The sequence below is a fragment of the Trichinella spiralis genome (genome assembly GCF_000181795.1).
Source record: "Trichinella spiralis strain ISS 195 chromosome Unknown Scfld5, whole genome shotgun sequence".
NCBI lineage: Eukaryota > Metazoa > Nematoda > Enoplea > Trichinellida > Trichinellidae > Trichinella > Trichinella spiralis.
Window position 1 is genome coordinate 1276703 of NW_003526944.1, and position 20312 is coordinate 1297014.

The 20312-nt window shown below is 33.5% G+C and overlaps 6 protein-coding genes across 6 annotated transcripts; 3 read left to right on the top strand and 3 right to left on the bottom strand.

Moving 5' to 3' along the window:
* Nucleotides 1–572: 572 nt before the first annotated feature.
* On the top strand, nt 573–766 carry Tsp_03963 (conserved hypothetical protein; the record flags this gene model as incomplete). The annotated part of the gene is made up of 2 exons (XM_003374726.1): nt 573–585; nt 629–766. Coding segments are annotated over 2 exons (151 nt in total), but the record flags the coding sequence as incomplete, so codon positions are not given.
* A 643-nt stretch (nt 767–1409) lies between these two features.
* Nucleotides 1410–2130, bottom strand: Tsp_03964 (conserved hypothetical protein). The gene is given in 5 exon segments (XM_003374727.1): nt 1410–1472; nt 1512–1587; nt 1598–1623; nt 1791–1850; nt 2050–2130. 5 exon segments carry the CDS (start codon nt 2128–2130, stop codon nt 1410–1412), a joined length of 306 nt encoding a protein of 101 aa, XP_003374775.1.
* Nucleotides 2131–6348: 4218 nt separating this feature from the next.
* Tsp_03965 (hypothetical protein) lies at nt 6349–8307 on the bottom strand. Its single transcript, XM_003374728.1, has 5 exons — nt 8224–8307; nt 7919–8051; nt 6723–6883; nt 6560–6589; nt 6349–6420 (listed from the first exon to the last, which is right to left on the bottom strand). Exons 1-5 carry the CDS (start codon nt 8305–8307, stop codon nt 6349–6351), a joined length of 480 nt encoding a protein of 159 aa, XP_003374776.1.
* Nucleotides 8308–8704: 397 nt separating this feature from the next.
* On the top strand, nt 8705–9760 carry Tsp_03966 (hypothetical protein). Its single transcript, XM_003374729.1, has 3 exons — nt 8705–8724; nt 8749–9340; nt 9407–9760. The coding sequence occupies exons 1-3, from the start codon at nt 8705–8707 to the stop codon at nt 9758–9760; spliced, it is 966 nt and encodes a 321-aa protein (XP_003374777.1).
* A 1415-nt stretch (nt 9761–11175) lies between these two features.
* Tsp_03967 (WW domain-containing oxidoreductase) lies at nt 11176–13064 on the top strand. Its single transcript, XM_003374730.1, has 10 exons — nt 11176–11297; nt 11326–11448; nt 11511–11698; nt 11764–11870; nt 11934–12022; nt 12113–12197; nt 12243–12310; nt 12353–12629; nt 12691–12831; nt 13017–13064. Exons 1-10 carry the CDS (start codon nt 11176–11178, stop codon nt 13062–13064), a joined length of 1248 nt encoding a protein of 415 aa, XP_003374778.1.
* Nucleotides 13065–13453: 389 nt separating this feature from the next.
* Nucleotides 13454–20218, bottom strand: Tsp_03968 (putative neurotransmitter-gated ion-channel ligand binding domain protein). The gene is made up of 18 exons (XM_003374731.1): nt 20021–20218; nt 18213–18373; nt 18037–18151; nt 17854–17985; nt 17549–17797; nt 17304–17480; nt 17068–17238; nt 16690–16808; nt 16426–16630; nt 16275–16368; nt 15941–16152; nt 15730–15860; nt 15155–15308; nt 14886–14995; nt 14669–14819; nt 14254–14620; nt 13859–14055; nt 13454–13804 (listed from the first exon to the last, which is right to left on the bottom strand). The coding sequence occupies exons 1-18, from the start codon at nt 20216–20218 to the stop codon at nt 13454–13456; spliced, it is 3294 nt and encodes a 1097-aa protein (XP_003374779.1).
* Between the last annotated feature and the right edge of the window lie 94 nt (nt 20219–20312).

The window sequence follows — 20312 nt, forward strand, 5'->3', positions numbered from 1 at the left end:
CAGTCACGGTGGCAGTATGAAACTCCTTAGAAGCATGAACTGATTGTATCCATTGCTGTCTTGAAATTTGAATCAAACTATAAAATGCATAACTCTGAAAGGGCCTATGAACGGCTGACACTGCAGCTCACCACGCTGCGTGGGCGTCCTGACGGGTAACGTGTTCCGCCATTTGAAGCATTGCCCACCTTCTGACAGAGAAGACCAACGGGTGGGTGTCTCCGTCGTTCTAACCGGTCGCCGATTCGTGTCGAATTCCGGGAGTTATCACAGGCTATGTTCCACGAGAACCTTCATTGGGAGCGGGATACCTTTGGGAGACGTCGCCAACCGTTTTTCAAGATGTCATCGTTCCAAGTCCCTAGATGCCAACCGACAATGGCATCGTACGTCACAGAGTATCCTTGCAGCCGGAACGCAGGGATCTCCTTTTCATTGTGCCCATAGATCCGGGCGTCAACGAAGGCGATAACAGTATTTTCAAACGCAACTGCAACAATTATGATATCCATATCTGAGACCTTACCTGAAAAGACTTGGCAATCGAATAAAACGTTTTCTTCAATGGAATAGGGAATTGCAATTGTTTCCCTTTCACGAGGAATTCCCAGTAAGCGTGAGTCATTAGCTCGCGTTGATTACGTCCCTGCCCTTTGTACACACCACAATCTGCGAAATAATTGTTAAGAAACAGCCATATTATAAAAAACAATTGAAGACGAATAACAGTGCATCTCTTGCTTCATATGCTCATAGTAATTTGTAACTTATTAGATGGTTGGCATTTGATGCTGTCTCGAAAAAACCTTTCGTTTTCAACGTACGTCAGCATATTGCTTCCTCATCTTAACAGTTACGTATTAACTCATTCAAGTCATTATTCTTACTTTTTGGTAAGCAAACCACATTCTGAGCTGTGTGGAACGTCTTCAGACCGAATTCAACCAACATAGGAGCCATCAGTACGGATTTCATACGTCTTCGATAGTATTGACGTAATCGATTGCTATCAAGAACAAAATACGTACTGATTTTTTCCATATCACTTCTCGAACCCATTCACGACAACTCAATCTACTACGGTAGCAAGAAATACTCAGAAACCAAAACTGATTGTATTAGCATAATGAATGAACAATAATTTTAGCACATACCATGTGTGATACCACATTTAAAACGCACTGACGCTAATTCAAACTGCAACAGTGGCATGATAACGAATCTAATTCATTGCTTTCAAAATCAATATGAGCTTCCATTATCACCGAGCAGCATCACCAAGAACTGAATATTTTGCAATTGCGTTGACATAATGTGCCTCAATTGCAACAAATATAAATCATTACTTACTATTCGTGATCAGTAAAACTACACCGAGAAGACGACGAACCCCAATATGCCAGCTTTAACTAACGCGGTTCATCAACGGGTGAGACTTTGTATTTCTTTGATAGTAAGCATGTAATCCATTGCTATTATTATAAATTATTATGAATAAAACATGCACTTACTGAACTCTGTGATGCAACATTTGGAATGTACTGATGACAACTCAACGTACCAGCGTGTCCAGAGACATAGTAACCACTAATAAAACTGATCAGTTGTTAACGTAATCCATTGCTATCAAGAAAATATTCATTAATTAATTATTAATTTTTGTCATATCCTGTTTTCAACACATTTATGCTAACTCGAACGAACATAGTAGCAGGAGGTATAGGGTAATCAAAACTGCTTGATTGCTCTGACGTATCTTAGGAAAAAACGAAAACCACAAAGGTACTTACTTCTGACACACTACACAGGTGAGGTAGACCGTATGGATTAGAACTCAACAAGGAGATAAACTAAAAATGTTAAATAAGCTAAACAAATAAAACATTAAATTAGGAAATGAATAGAATATGAAAATTATAGATGCACTGTTATTCGTCTCCAATTACTTTTTATAATATGGCTGTTTCTTATAAGCTTCTATACAAATTGTATTGTATGAAAATTGCAATGGAGTCATAAACACAACAGTAACATTACTCCATTACTTACTTGTTGGACACATATGAAGAAACGTGACCAGTCAGATAATAAAATGTTCACATTCACAACCATTTCATGTTGCTGCTCCATATTGATTGATGCAAATAGGAAATGTTCTTAATACTAAAACTGAATCAAATTAATATCTGAATATAAAAAAGAACATCCTCAAATTCAGCATCTGGTTTGAGTATCTGAAAATTAGCAACAGAAATATAGATAGAGATATCCCCATTAGTTTGCGTTCACCTTATTTGTAAAGTCATGCAAATAACATGCGTAGAGTACCCGCATCACAATACTGAATGTAACTTACTTCTTATTTGTGGCGAACATAAAAGAGCGGAATTATAGTTGACCACGTAACGCCTGTTGACATTGCACTGAATGGAACAACTAAATACGAACGAAGTAATCTGCAATGGTTTTCAATAAGTAAATTATGCAAATAATATAGACTACTATGCCCCAGGGAAAGCAACCTAATTCTCCTTCAGCTATAGCGCAGTGATATAATTATCAAGAACATGCTGAATACATAATGTTATAACGTTTTTATTTACACACCTTATATTATGTGGAATTTCATTACTATGCAAATTTATTTCACTAACATTACATGAAAATCCGTTAACTTGTAGCAGTGAGAATTAACAAAACATCACGGAAAAGACTACTATTATTTTGAATTCATACAAGTAGTACGTAAACTTATCGAAATAATAGTGACATTATAGCACTGCTTACTTTTTTCCATCAGTGAAGGAAAGGGAGCAGTCAGTCAGCAGTTACGTAGGGCAGCTTATATTAGCTCTAAAAAATTATATTTCAAAAATAATGTTCGAACATAAAACATTAAGAGGAACCTATCTATGATAATACTTACATGATGACTTAATATCGACGCCACAGTTGGGATTAAAGTGATACGGTGCAGATGATGCCGCTAACTTACAATCCTATTATTATAGAATCTTATAAAAATTAATAAACTGAGCCTTCTGTGTATTTGAAATTGCTGTTCAATTTCATCTTTTCAAAACCAAAAAATAAACATTACTTCATAAAAACTATATCCAAATCTTTATGCTGGATTGCTATCTTCTTGATTACTTTCTGCAATGCAATTGCTTTACATTGCTCGATATGAATATAGAAATCTGTAAATTCTAAAACTCTGTGAATTACATTAGTGCAAATACCTCAAAATAAATTGCACAAATACGTACTTGTCCACATGCAGCATTTAGTGAGAGCAACTGAAAATTAGGAATAGTAATTTTAATGGATATGAACATTTGCAACGTCATGCAAAGGGCAAGCATGCAATTCCCCCATCACAATATCGAATGTAACTAACTGCTCATTCAAAGATAACAGTGAAGAGCGGAATTATAGTTGACCACATGCATTCCGGATGCATGGCAATGAACTGAGTAACTAAATATGAAGGGAGTGCTCTGAAGCAGAGGGCAATAAGTAAATAATGCAAATGAACATACCACTGCCTCAGGTGAAACAACCTAATTTTTAGTCCGTAATAGCGTAGTGTTAAGTTCAGCAAACAACTATATTAAATGACGACTGTTATTACGTTTTTACTCACACATCTCATATTATATGAAATCTCATCATTATGCAAATTTATTTCACTAAAATTCGATGAAAATCCGTTAACAGAAGCATCGGAAATTACAAATTATAATTTCAAATAAAATTGCGTTAACCGAGCTTATCTACTTGAAAATATGATGACAGCTATCTATTACATAGCATAAAAAATATTTTTGTTATGAAAAAGAATCCAGATATAATAAATTGCTTTCACTAGAAGAGGAACGAAGTACATAGTAAATTTTCATTTATAATTAATTTAGGTAGAAGTGGAAAAGTTTTATGGTTTTATGGTTCCAAACGAGCAATCTATAGCTGCTGTTACAGTTGAAAACATTTATAATTGCAGCTGATAAAATTAAAAGTAATGCAGAATTTGAATAAAAAAATGAATGATGTAGCAAACTACACAGTTTTGAAAACAATAAAGCTTTATCTTGATGTAAAATAAAAACATAATAAAGCGAAATGATTCCCTCAATTGAGTTAATTGCATAAGAATTTGCTAATTTAATCCAGTTAATGGATAAATCAGATAAATTATGATCAGAACGCAATTTGTTTCTAAAGATGGAAAGATACTTCCTACTAAAAAATTTTTCTAAAGTTCTGGTATTTGCTGCTGATATCTCTCTTTTCTATGTGAACAAATCACCGTCGATAATACTTCAGAAAAATGTTATGATTATCCCAAGCCACAATGGAAGACCGATCTCCATGAATCTAAAAAAATGGGAGGGAGTGATGGGGCGGGGGGGGTTAGGTGGGGAATTTTCTACAGATTACCACGATCCCTGTTCTTCCTGAAGCGGTCAATAGTTCAATGGGAGATGCCATCTGTCAAGAGGGACAGGTCAGGAATTAGTAGGGTATCTGTGAATTAGCAGGATTAGCAGGGTAGGAGGGAGAATTAGCAGGATGGAAGAAATAAATGTTGTTAGAAATTGCATCCACCGCACATGATAATCTGGCGTTGTCTGTGACTTATTAATGTTGGCACCTGTGGAGGTGAGGGTATTTTCTAAATGATGGGAAAGAATTTTCACGTGTCAGCTGATTAATTGCAGCTGATAAAATTAAAAGTAATGCAGAATTAGAAATAATGAAAAATGAATGATTTAGCAAACCACACAATTTTAAAAACAATAAAGCTTTATGTTGATGCAAAATAAAAATATAATAAAGCGAAATGATTCTTTCAATTGAGTTAATTACATAATTAGAATCTGACAATTTAATTATGCTAAATGACAAATCAATGATCGATTATGATCAAAACGTAATTTTTTACTAAAGATGGACAGGAAACTTTCTACATGAAATTATGGTAATTCTTGATATTCCCGTTTTTCATGAGAATGTACACCGATCGATAATAGTTTGGAATTATTTTATACTTTATCCAATGTAATTAGAATAGGGATTTATCCAATGATTTATACTTTATCGTATGTAACTAGAATTATTTTATACTTTATCCATTCAACTAGAATTGGGAGGCCGTTGATGAATTTTCTGTAGATTAGCGTGATCTTCATTGTCCTTAAATCCTATAATAGTTCAGCGTTAGACATCGTTTGCGGGTGAGAAAAGGTGGGGAAGGAATAGAAAAAGGCATAAGGAAGAATTAGCAGGATGAAGGAAGTAAAGATAGTGAAGGATAAAGAAAAGTGTGTCGCTTTTCTTCAAATGAATGAACCGTTCGCTTTCAATCTGTGGAGAGGCATTTTCTCAGTAATGGGAAACAATTACATTGTTGTGCCTCAGGGTTCTTGGTAATACATTGACATCATAGGACTTTCCGGATTCATTTTGAAAGATGGATGGAACGTCAGTCAGTGCCATTCTGACAGTTTTTTAGGTGAACGGTGGAAGTGGATGCTTCAGCACAAAACAGTTTTACACTGTGAACCAGAAACAGCCCTATGCAGCAAGTGATTAGTGCTGAGTTTGAGAGGATATGATGGAGTAAACAGTAAACATTTCAGAGATCATCATATAAAATGGGGAGTAGATCACGTTTTGTCAATGCAGATTTGCAATTCAGATTCATTCCTCAATTGAAAATAATCTTTTGCATGTCAAATTCCTGCATTTTAGAAAATTCTATACGATTCTATACGATAAATCTGTCTTTGTACAGTGATTCAGAATGACGCAAAATTGAGAATAATTTCCGTTAAATCGAACGATTTCTTCTATATATATTATATATGCATTTTATTTCATGATTGCACTGTAGTTAATGCTAAAAATAAATTCTGCATGCACTCTTTGGTAATGCATTTTATTCAAATCGTTCCCTAGAAACATTTACAAAAATGCCGTTAAAAAGCCACTTTAATTGGTAAATGTAAACTTGTGAAATTGCATATTTACATTTGTTGGGAAATACTACTTGTACAAATTTGCGCAAATGTGATTTGTATTATGTTTTCATTTAAGGTTTGTTGTACAACAGTTTTATTTAATTTCAAAATGAATATTGAGTTATGAATTTATATGAAAAAAATTTTAATGAAACTATAACGAAAAGCAAAGTACACTGAATGAATGTCATAAGACGCTGCTGTAAGCCACCTCGGTGAAGCAAACGGACTCGCAATTATTGATAACGAAAGCGCCTCAAAAAAAGTCATTTGCATAACTGAAAAACAACCCTCACGCAGCGTTGCTTCACCTAGTCTAAATTCACTAAAACTCATCGCGGAGTCGTGTTTGAAAAAACAATTTCAGTTTTACAATTCCATACTGAGACATGATAATCTTAAATATTAAAAAATGACTACATACTAAAAATTATTGCCAATATACCGTTCAAGAACTCAAACGTGGATTTTCAGAAAAATTACAGATGCTGTATTTATTCTCAAATACATATTATTGACTTAAATTACTAATTTACTACATACTCAACATCTATTTTCATCCATATCTTAAAATAATAACGATAAAACTGAAAAAAATTCCACTTACCAAAATAAGCGCCTTTTTACGTTGAAGCCCATGCTTTTTTGTACAGTTCAGAATTCCAAACAATAAAATTAAAATAAATAAAGGACAAAAACATTTGCTCGTTGCTTATCCGTCTTTCCAGTGAAAACGTCTTGCTGTTCATACACTGCACACTGTACACCAACAACCACTGCTACTAACGCCACGCAAGCGAACGCATAGCACGATAATAAAAAGTTGCATGCAATTTCTGGTAAACAAGTGCCATCCATGCCTGCAAACAAAATTTTCACGAACGTTAATCTGATATCACCCCAACGGCAATATATTAAATATAATTTTACATTATTAACGAATGTATACTTTTCGACTAATAGATGTAATTGAAATGCTCAAATAATAGAAATCAAATGAAATTACTAAAACTGAAGATCAAGTGAAATTATTTCATCAGTGCTATGCGTCGTCTCGATAACATGCAAATTTTTATGCGCTGCCTTGCTTTTATACGCTGCGTGTTTCACCTAGTCTAACTGTACTAAAGCTCAAAAAAATATTTAATTATATCAATAAGATACACATACAAAAAATCAATTTGAATAACCATCAAACAATTAAAGATATGAAACTTACCAAAATAATCCTCTTCTCAGTCACGACCTCTATCTTCATTTTTTTGTGCAGCTTTATAAATCATGATAAACGATTTTCATAAAATAAAAATAATGTACACAAAAAGCAACATATATATCTATCTGATGGATGCTTGTCCAGATTTAGTTTGGATGCGCCGTACTGTTCACTCTCTGCGAAACCGTCATTCCGTAATTATTGAAAATAAAGCACACAGTGAGCACACTATCTACGATTACTGTATACCACGTCAATAATTGCAAAAAAATAATATAAGCAATTTAGGAAAAGTTAATTTGCATAATTGAAAACAACCCTTACACAACGTTATTTAACCTAACCTAACCGCATTAAAGCTCAACGTCGAATAACATTTTTCTGAAAATAATTTTCAACCTCATCTACGCAATGTGATACTAAACAAATGAAACTGAAATGGCCATAAATGTCAAACTTTAAAACATTTTACATTTATTAATTTGTTCCTTTTCAACAAATATAGATAAAGTTTGCCTTTGTTTGAAAATATTCTTCACGCACAGAACTGTACAATTGAACTTCAGACCATGTTTCAACATTAATATTTCAATACTTCAAATACATTTATATATAAGAAGAAATTACATTTATTCAATTGCACAGCAGCGCACTATTACAGCAGCAATCAAGAAGTTACGTAGCCAGGAAAACATTCTTTTGCCATGCTTTATCATGATCACATTCTGATTTTTCAGATCAGAATTATATCGGAGGATCGTTTTTAATTCAGCAAAATTTTCACATCGTCTTTTTCCTAAAAAATGAAACATCTAGAATGAAATAAAATACTTCAAAAATTTGTTTTAAGTTTCTTCTATATCAATGTCTATATATATATATATATATATTTGTGCATTTAATAGATGCAAAAGAAAATAACAATAAACACCACTGCAAGAATAAATGTAATAAATCTTATTACAGATAAATACATGAATTAACCCTTGAAATAACTGTTTCAAAATTATCATAATTATACAATACAAATTTATGCAGTAAACGAGGTACCTGACCAGTCCTTTTCATTCAAATAATCATCGACATCTTTAATTATATTGATTTTATTTGACTGTTGAATTGATCAATTGTTCTATTGATCAAATCACATTCGCCAGATTTGAAACGCATCATTGCTAAAACAGTTTTCAACAACTACAAAACAAGACAATAGAAACGATAAATTTAAATTACAGTTCGATTCAACAAAATAAACAATTGATTAGCATGTTGTGCGCATGCCTCATCATTAGTTACCAATGCGTTGAATAATGAACATAAACAGTTAGAAAGAAAAACCAACAGAATAACAATAACTTGAACATATGCAAATATGCGCCTAACTGAACGCTTAATCATCATTATAGTAGAGTAGCAACAGTTGCACAATGTAAAATAACGAGTAGCAAAATGAAAAACCACAACAATGAAAGCGTGCAGAATTGCGTGAAAAATTTCTTTGATTTTAAGTTTGATTATTTTTGCCGTTTCAAATCCCCTTCGAACTGATTATCCCTATGCTGGATTTGTTAGCAGCAGCAGTTTGGCGCAACAGCAGACAGTGTATCAGTTTGCGAAATTCGCCCATTCGACAGTACAACAAAATGAAATGCAATATCCCATCAAAGAAGGCAATGATCGCGTACCGGGTGGTCAGAATGGACTGGGTGAGATCGGATATGCTCAGAGCGAAATTGACCACCACGTTGCCAACCACGGTAGTTATGCAAAACGTGCCAACACACATGAACAGAGTGACGATCAGTTTCACGTTCATCCGTTGCCTGCTTTGGGATATGTTGTCGCCAAGTCGTTCAACAGAACGCATCTTGAAACGGATCCACACCATCAGAAACAGATATACCACCAAGGTGATGGAAAGCAGCAGATTGATTTGCATTTGAGATTTGATGAAATAGCTTCTATCGAATATGGTCACGTAGGAGCAAAAGAGCAATGGCTGATCAGAAGTGTGAAAATAGCCGACAATTTCCATAATGACGCAGTGGAAAAAGATCAGAAGCATGATCGTGGTGGTGAGTTTGCGTTTGAAAACGTGGACGTAAAATTTCGGCGCCACCACGGCCAAACAACGATCCAAACCCGTGAATAAGCTGACGTCGGTCAGAAAGCGCAACGAGAAGTCCAAAACAAGAAACTGAAGGAAGCATTCTTGCTGAGTGAGAAACCGCAGCCCGGCTCCGTGGATCCGGTACAAATCAAAGATGCCAGTGATCAAAAGGCCGGCACCGAAAATACAGTAAGTGAAACAGATCAAACGGATGAGCAGGAACACTTTTTGCTTCCGAGCAACTTTTGGCAAAAGCATCGCCAGCAAAGCGCCGGCATTCAACAACAACGTCAACAAGCCGACCACCACCCCGAAATACGGCATTATTTTCATCTCCTTGCCGACACTGTTTCGCATCACTTCAACTTCCTCAAACGTCGAGGCGTTAGCGAAAAACATTTTCAATTTTAAGCAAATTTTATTTTGTTTTCTTTTTTATTTTTATTTCGCTTGAAAATTTCTAAATCAAAAAAAAACGCGTCAAACTCAATTTCAAACTCACAATATACTAATTATTGAAATTTTAAATTATTCAAATATTAAAAGTAATAAAATGCTGAAAATGAAAATTTTCAACATTTTTCAATAAAATGACAACGGCAATCTTACTGGAAAATATGAAAAGTGTACAAATTCAACTTTTCAACACTGTTCTGAGCAAGCTCATCCATCTTCTTCACCGTGACACTGTTGAGCATGAAAATTATCCAAGCTTTAAAAATCTACTGCTCGTAGAAAAAATAAAATAAAATAAATTTTCATATGTATCATCTTTGAAAACACGTGAAGTGTAAAAATGAATAATGACGCAACTTCTGCATGGTTCATTGGCGCAATTTCGCTAATTGCTTGCTAGTCACGGGGTGTAGCAAAACATAAATTCCGTATGGAAAATGTTTATAGTCGGAAAGATGATTTTCTTTATAAAAAATCAATAAAAAACGAACCGTCTGACATTGAATAAATAGCAAATTGATTCTACTAAAAGTAAAAAAAAGAACAAGCATTTCACAATTCGATTTCATATTCTTCAAGTTCATACAATTTTTCTGCAAAAAGTAAATCTCAATAATTTCAATTGAATTCATAATTATCAGAAAATAAAATTACAAATTATTAATATAATTTTACAAAACTCAACTGGTGAAAAACTTTTTCACGAGCTAATCAAACTAATGTATAAAATTAAAAAATATTTTTTCAGTGCAACTTTATAGAGTTAATTTATTTTCAACAGTTACTTCGATTGCACCACTGAAGTACCTTAATCAATTTTTTAATTATTCTTCTAAAAAAAGCGAAAAATTGAAAAATAAAAAAATGCATTCCTACCAATTATCCCAATTATCATGGAAATTTTAAATGCAATAAATCATTCACAATTTTAACTAGTTTATATTTCATTTATGCAATCTACAAATGCTGCCCAATCAAAGGATACATATGAAAAGTACATAAAGACAAAAATTGAACAATTGCGAAGTGAAAAAATAGATAAATTCTGCCAACATTTTCAACATCAAGCCTATAAACGTACAAAATCTCAAATTACAGTAAACACGGTTGAACTTAAACATCAAATCACAAAAATTACCGTTTCATAAATTTATAAAACATTACAGACCTGAATTGAGTTTTGCTATTGGGGGAAATTCAGAGTAAATATTTTGTATGAAAGTTTAACATTTTACAGTATACAATTCGATCGCTCGTTCAGCAATAACTGATCGCCTTTGTTAATATAAGAAAATAATTGTCCATATTTCGGTGGTATTTTTAAATGACGAAAATAAAATGTTGCAATTAAAACAACTGTCAAGTGAATAATGCTCGGCTTTGCGGAAAGTGACAGTGAGGATGAGCTGCCGTCTGGCTGGGAAGAGCGAACCACGTTGGATAACCGAGTCTATTATGTCAAGTATAGTGAGGAAGATGAAATGTGCAGCATGTAAAAAATTTTATTTCTTCCCATTCAGCCATTTTGAAAAGTCAGTGCAGTGGAATCATCCACGTACAGACCGCAGGAAAACTGTTCCAGCAGAATTACCGAAAAATTGGAAACGTGTAGTGGATGAAGAGAATAAAATATTATATGAAAAGTAATAATGTTATCATGGTAGTTAGTCATGCTTCAATCGCCTAACCATGGTAATAATTTCAGCCAAGTGACTGGATTTAAAACTTATGCTGATCCGAGACTGGCTGCCGCATTCGAAGAAACTGGTGAAGAAGAAGAAGAACAATTACCAAGACAACGTTTTGATGCTCGAACAAAAGCGCTCCAAGTTTTGCATGGAATAGATCTGAGCAACAAGACAGTAATGATTACAGGGGGAACTTCGGGAATTGGTGAATGTTCTTTTTCTCTTTCAATGAATTCAATCAGCAAGTTAAATTCGATCATTTTCTTCAAGGTTTGGAAGTTGTAAAAGCAATGTTATTTCACGGAGCAAATGTCATTATTGCATGCCGAAACATTAGCAGAGCAAGAGATACTGTAGCAAAATTGCACACTGACAGAGTAAATCAGTAATTTGTGAACTTGGTTATTTTTCCCATTTCCCCCAAATACATAATTCTTCAGAGATGCGTTAAAGTGGAATTTATTCATTGCGATTTAGCTTCTATGAGCAGTGTTCGACGATGTGCAGAAACATTCCTAGCCAGTAACTGGTAAGAAAAAGCTTCACAGTGCATATAAAAAAATTCAAAACAAATACTTTTTTGTACATACATTCAATGTATTGTACTATTTAAATTTAGGAAGTTAAATGTACTGATTCTCAACGCTGCTACACTAGAATATTCATATTCGGTTACAGAAGATGGCCTCGAACGCACATTCAGTGTGAATTACTTGGGGCAGTTTTATTTAACTACTTTCCTTTTGAAGAAGCTACAGAATTCAACGCCAGCAAGAATTGTAATTACAACTGGAGAAAGTCATCGTTTGTACGCACTGTAAACTAATTACACATTACCTTACAGTAATAATGTGTGAAGATTTAGCGCGAATTATCATAATCTGGACGAGGACGAACTCATTTCTCGAATAACATTAACACCAGAGAACAAAGATTCATACAGTGGCATAATAGCGTACAGTATTTCAAAACTTTGTTTGACAATGTTCGCGTTTTACTTGAACGAGAAGTTTTCAAAGCAACATATATTCTGTAATGCAGTTCATCCAGGAAACTTAGTGCCCACAAAACTTTATCGTCGCTATTGTTGCATCAGTGCCCTGGTATGGCTGCTCAAGCCGTTCACCAAATCTGCGGTATTTAGTCGAATTTTCAACTTTCATAACACATTGTTTTGATTTTTGCTTTCTCTCTAAGGATCAAGCTGCGTCTACAATCGTTTTTGCAGCCTTTTCACCAGATTTGAACAACATTGGTGGTGTATATTTGAACAGTTGTTGGTTCTGTTCACCCAGTGCGACATCAACTAACCGTACATTGCAGAGAAGACTTTGGAATGTGAGCAATGAAATTTTAAATTCTATCGGAGCATAACAACAATCATTCATTATATTTAAAAATTAGCTCAAAAGTTGCAAATAAAAAGAAAATGAATTTTTATGGAATAAAGAGCGCCAAAGTAAAAGCTAAATTCAGCTGATTTTTGGTTTCATTTCTAATAATACATAAACCTCCTTTTACAGCTTCGCATCATTCACGATATTATTCAACCGATAAGACTTAATAGCTAGCTACAATAGCTGAGAATCTTCTGTGCAGTACAACCATCATAATATATAAAAACAGAATGTAAAAACATATCTAATACTGACTGAAAATACGCTGAACTAAAGCTGAATACAATGATTACATGTCTATCCGGGAAAAAAGCAACTGCCAAATATTTGAACACAAAATCGAACCAAAAACGAAACAAAGGTAATGCTTACCATACCAACTTGAAAAGCGTGTACTATTTAAAAAAACGAACATTTTATTTAAAAAAGTTGATTCACTGACGGAAACGTGTTCTAAATCAAATAAAAGATGACTAACGGAAAAAATCTACATATTAATACAGTATACCTGATGAGTAAGAATTAACAAAAAGAAAATTAACACTAGAACAGAATAATTTCACTCAGACAGTAATGTGAGGAGAGCTGGAAAAAATCCCAATTGTTGAAACAAGTATAACGAAAGAAAAGGCAATCAAACATATCCTGTCAACAACCATGGCAGCGAATTTCCAATCGTTTCGAGCTTCTTGTTCTTCTTCTTCATTTTTGACGAACTCTCTAATGTATCGTACATCAGCAATTAACTGCTCAAGCAGATGACAGATGTCACTGGTCCTTTGTATCGAAGTTTCCTTGCAATTAAGCAAAGGCTCTAAATCATTTCGAATATCACTGTGAATGTTCGAATTCGACTTCAACGGTCGCCTCATCAACAATATACGTGGGAACCAATCAAGTAACACTTTTCGAGTCTGAAAATTAAATGGCATAAAATGAAAAAGCATAACGCATCAAAAAGTAAATACCCAGACACCCATACGATGGGTATCCTGGGTTCTGTAATGCAAGTTCAGAACTATAACGTTGAACACCACCGAAGCAGATACTACAATCATATGACTGCTGAAGAATACTCCAATCAGTGATACCGCCTCAGATGTGCTTGGTGTCATCTGAGATACCATTGTCAAAAATACACACACTGATAATAATATAGTAATTTCTGAAAAGGAAAAAATCTGTTTAAAAATTTATCACAGCCAATCAATCATGCAATAAAAATAAGTAATTTCTTTAATTATTTCTTTTCTAAAATTAAAAAAAAATTCAAGTAAATAAACAAATTTTATCCATATCATTTTGAAAATGTGTTTTAAGCAAGAAAAAAAAAGGTTCATAAATTAGAAAAGCAATATCTCACCGAGAGTGAGCTTTTCGCCGGATTCAACGGGCAAAATGAAACCAAGCAGTGTCATCAGTGATATTAACAGACTCGGTATAATCAAGTTAAAACCATAATAAAGGGTACGTCTTCGTATGTGCAAACAATATTTCACATCTGAATAAGGTTCATCAGGACAACATTCGTACAGTTTTACCGTTCTTCGCACGGGATAATCTGCGGTTGTAAACTGCGACACTGCAAACAGAAATACGAAAAGGCAACAAACAATTCGAACCTCACCAACAAGAAGCCATTCGCCATTTTCAATGTATTCGGACATATCCCATCCATTTCCGCCCTGTTCTAAAACTAACTTTCGGTCGTTGTATGTCCAAGAGCCGAACTAGAAGTTGTTCATTCATCTCAACAGAAATCAACAAATAAATCCTACCTTCAAACAGCATGTTTGATCATCAAATGGAAACCAAGTGACGTCCATTTTACAACTGCTTCGCACAATTGCTGGCGGAATCCAATTGATCTTACCGTCACTGTAGACAACCAAATTGCTTGGATAGTACGGATCAAAGTTCGGATCAACACTGCAAAAATACAACTGTTAATAAATTTGCAACGTTTCATTGATTGATTGAATGAAGACGACAAACTTGTTGTAAAGTAATACATCTGGCTTCCATATTTTTCCCGCCGGAAAGCGTACATCGGATATGCCACCATATTCTTCCGGATTCCATTTCAAATTATAATCATACCACGTCTAGAATGAAGAATTGAAAACTGAACAAACGTTCCTGATTACCGTTGGTCGCTTACAAATTTCAACCAAATATTTGTTTGAATTAATTGGTTTTTTTCCTCCTAAAATTAAGAAAACTAATCAACCGTTCAAATTTGATTTCATCACGTGTCATTTTACCACATCGACAATTTGAAACAGAACCAATTCCAACAGTACAACAAGAGGCTTCGAACAATTTGATACAGGACGTTCGAGAATGTTGTATCCGCGTAATAAATCGTCGTATAAAATTTGTTCATTGTAATCAGCCAGCAAGCTGAGAACACAAACGCTGAACGAAAATGCAAAGAAGAACAGCCAGCTACACATCGACCTGATCAACACAACTTCACCGAACGGCAAGCAAGCAATTGTTGAAGCAATGCATAACCCAAGTCTTGATTAAGCTAGTTTGTATTTGTCAAACAATTTGCCAGTTTTCATCTGACCGCATCAAATCCACGCCCAAATGTCTCGCAACCTCTTGAAAACTTTCACTTGAAATTAACTTAACAAATAAAAATGTACCATTCATTCATTTTTCATCAAATCTATTATTTAAGAGGTGAAATTGTTTCTCTTCACAATCAACCAATATGTTTATTTATAAAATGTCAGTTTCAAGCGTTATAAAGAGACAACGCCCCTTAGACAGGCTGAGTGAAAAATCACACAGTGCAAAAAGAAAGAAGGAAAATATGAACATCACACACTAAGCAACATAAGTGTACATGTTGTAATCCGATGGATCGCGGCTCAAATAATCGCGTTCAATCAAACCTTCAATTCGCTTTTTTATCATAATAGGACTCGGCATGAAACGATGCTTCAACTGATTCACTATCTAACATTGTGAGAAAAAGAAAAAAAATACACATGAATTATACAATAAATTTGGAAAGAAATAAATTCCACACAACTCACTTCGTTCAATAAAACAGTATGGCCCAATCGTTGTCGAGATTTCATAATGCGAACAATAGCCGCTTCAACTTCCAATTTTCGCTCTTCTTCAATTTTCCCTCTTGTCTCCCTCTGTTCTGGAACCGTTTCCCCTTTTGCCAACAAAGTCTGAATTTTCACGCGGAATAATCTACTACTGAATTCTTCGTTTACACGAAATACATCCTCTTCATCTACAATGCGTATACAACAAGATGCAAATTTTCATATCATTGACAAATGTGCAAGAAAAAAAATAATCAGTTACGCAAAACAGGTAGTCGATCACCAGTAGTTGTTGCACCTTTCGACTCACGACAAAGTACTTGCTGTGTGGACTTTCCAAAAATTAACGAAAGCAATGCTCTTTTCAAATCTTTCTCAGGAATAGCAGTTTGCTCGACAATTTCCTATAGAAAAATGCAAAAGATATACAGTTGGAATTTTAAAATCAAATATTCATTCACCTTGTATGTATACTGATTCGACTTGTTGAATAGCATTAAGATGCACATCTGATAAGTGGAAACGCACAAAATGTGCTTGTGCTTTTTCTGCTTGGGATTAGAAGAAGAAGAAGAACTTTGTGGATAAAATTCCGCGTGCAAGTCAGCTGTACCCAACTGAGGCTGTAAATTTAGAATACGTCCACTGTGACTGTTTAGATAAAAACTAAACACAAAAAATGAACATATTTAAATAACACAAAATGTATTTCAACAAATAATTACTGTTTAAATTTTTCAAAAGCTTCGTTAGCCGCACTTGGCAATATGCATCTTATTGCAGATCCGTGCGTTGGCCAAAACCCAGTAGTCAAAACCGATGCGCTAAAGTCGATCGGAAGCGCCTAAAACAAAATCAATATTAATCATTTCACAAAAATATTCTGCAATCGTTAATGGAAATGTTCATTTTACAAATTCAGGATGCTCATCTCTCATATTTCGAATGTTCTCGTTTATTGTAGCTGACAACTGCATATCTTTGAACATTCCTTCAATTTTGCTCGTAAAATGACACCCACATTCCATCTGAATTAAGAAAAAGATCATAATAAAACCTAAGAACATGTAAAAATTTATTTCAAATATATATATATATATCACCCTCAGTTTCGCTATGACGCTTTTTTCGGCATCATCGGCTAACGATCGTGTGTGCAATAAGCGCTTGGCTAAATGCTGCTTGTAATAACGTTCAAATACATCCTTCTCTTGTAAATGTCGAAATAAAATCATTGCACGATCCATGACATTTTCCAAATCACTTTCGCTCATCTAAAATCCAATAACAATTTCATAACATTTACTCGCATATGAATGAAACACAAAGAAAAAAATACCGCTTTAGAACCTTTCTTGAGCTTGTCGTCAATGAACAAACTAAGGTATTCCGGAGACGATGGATTTAAATTGAAGAAATGTTCAAAGTCGGAACTAATAACCCTCCGAAACAGTGAATCGTTCTCAAATGCCTGAGATAAAAACTGATCAAATCGACTTTTCAAACTCAGAAGATTCTGAAATAAGAGAAAAAGAAAAAATTAATATTCCAGTCGAATCATAATTCATAAATATTCATGTTCACTTCGATAAACTGAACCGGTGAAGTGGATATTCCATTTGTTAGTTCGTGCACCAAAGCAGTGCCTTGTTGGCGCAAATAATTCGACATAGCTGAACTCATCACATTCAAGCCATTTGGAACACGCTTCAACAGAAGATACATCGCGTTTAAGTCTTCATAACGATCCTGAGTCAGCATATGAACCACTCCTGAATTTTCCATGTCGACGATAATACGCATATTTTTACTAATTAACTCCTCTTCTAGTACCTAGTTTAATCAATCAAAAGAATAATAACTCATTAAAATAACAGATTCATTATTACTTTTATGATTTTAACTTCCGTCATAGCATCCAAATAATGACGGGCTCGAATAGATTCTTCATTAATTCGCTGCTGCACTTTCTGTATATAAGCGCTAGCATTGTTTTCTGTCAAGTAACGTAAACCTTCTTCCTAAAAAGAAAATTTTAAAGTTTGCCTACAAAATTTCTTTTATTATTTCACTCGAAAAAATTCAGCAGACTGCTGCAAAAATGGATTCTCAAAGTCTTCTTCGTAAACTGTTCGCGCATGTATACCCAAAGCCATGAGCATAAGGCACGCGTTTTTAACGCTCAACCTGCAATATACATGCTACATATTTATATATGAATATTCATATTATTAAAATAGAAACTTACATATGTATCGCTTCACCATGCCTCTCTGCCATTATCATATTTAATAATGTATTCGATAAGTTATCTCGAATGCCATTATACCGGATAACCTCATCACGAAATAATATCAAACCCAAATCATACACCGGATCCACACTGTGCTGACTGACGTAAACACGATCCTAAATAAAGCAAATGTTATTCAAATTCTACTTTACATTATTCAATCAAATTCAATACCATGTACATCAAAATATCTCGTATCATGATCATGCTTGTTGTGTGTTCATTCCATGCATCGTTTAAAACTTCTAAAAAATTGCTGTTCTTCATAGCCTTCAACACATCCATACGAATCTAAATTCAAATACAACTATTCATAGAAGATATGACAATGCAAAAGTTACAAAAAATAACATACCATAATAATAGCAAATATGAGAAGTGTATTATGTAAAAGGCAAACGTAAGCACAAACAAAAAAATAGAAGCAATTTACATATTTATAACATTATGCCGTTTCTTTATTAAAAACATAATTTCTTAAACCCTACGCAGCTAACGTAATTTATAAAAAATATCATTAAATATTACAAGTCATATTTCTTGACCATTCATCGAATCATTTCTTGGTTAGCAAACATAATTTCTCAAATTTATGATAAAAATAAAAATGTCACGTTAAATGATATTAGAAAAATGTAAAATACTGCCGCAAAATTCATTACTAAAAAAAGCCGCAGTAAAATACATGATTAACATGATCTGAAAACTGACCAACTCACTCAAGCACAAATAAAGAAATCATTACACTTTTTGTGATACACATTACTATAAAATCCACAATGATAATGAAGCTAACAATTAAAAAAAATATAATTCATTATCAGGTATTCTTAATTTACAAATTACATTCAATTAATTAACATTCGAATCAAATAAATCGTAAATAATAGTTAAAAATCATTAATAAACGTGAAAATTTCAAAATCTATTTTTGATTGGTGGAAATTGCACATGATTGGCTCATAAGCCGATATTTGTTTAAGATTCACATATTACAGTGCAGTAATTAACATTTAAATAAAATAAATAATATTTGTATAGTTATAAAAATACAATACTGCACTGAAAAAATTATCGTAGAAACATTCATACAAAATCAAGAACGCATAAAACTCAACTGTTTTATTCACCTAAATGCTTAATATAATTTAATTAATTAATGTTCACAGAGATCAGCTCTGAAATCAAGTAAATTTATATTCTTAACATAATCATTTAAATGATCTTTGTAAACAAAAAAAGTAACTATCTTTTCATTTAATTAAAAAATGAAATTATACTTAAAAAATTGGATGAGGCTAATTTATTGTTCAATAAACATTAAAAATAGAAATAGCATGACAAATAATACACTACAAATATCAGAAGAAAATTAAAAAGAAAACTCCATAAAAGTTCATTTAAGTTCAGCAATGCTTTAGTCTAAGTAAAATGTCCATCGTCACGACAAATATGTCAATGAAGGTTCTGATATAATTCAGTTTAAAATTTACCTTGAAATTCCAAAGCAAGTTTTGAAACTAATTTTTCATCAAACAGATTTAATGTAACTGAAGATTAAAATTAAGCTTATCTTATTTTCATTTTATACTATAATTTAGATTAAAATTGCTGGTCAACAATTAAATCAAAAAATTTAAGTCATTAACCTGGTTTGCGTGACAAACGTGTAAAATTCTCTCTATACAACCGTTAAGAAAACACATCACAAACAAATACGACGTAATGTTCAAAAAACAAGAACAACAACAACAACTATTCACCTTTTTCTGAAGATGCTCAGTTATAACTTCTCTGAGACCATTATATAATTTATCACCATGCTTGTGCAAAACTAACGTATAAGCGTTACGATAGAGCTCTTCAAATGATAAAACAGAATTGTTCTGAATTTGTATTTTCTGAATTGCGCCACGAAGAAGTTCCCATGTACTCTCTACATAAGATTCGTCCATATTCATCTGTAATAAAAATCTATATAAAACAGCAAATCAAATTAATAATTATCATTTTACCGGAAACGCCCTAATGCGCATTTTATTGCAGCCTTCTTTT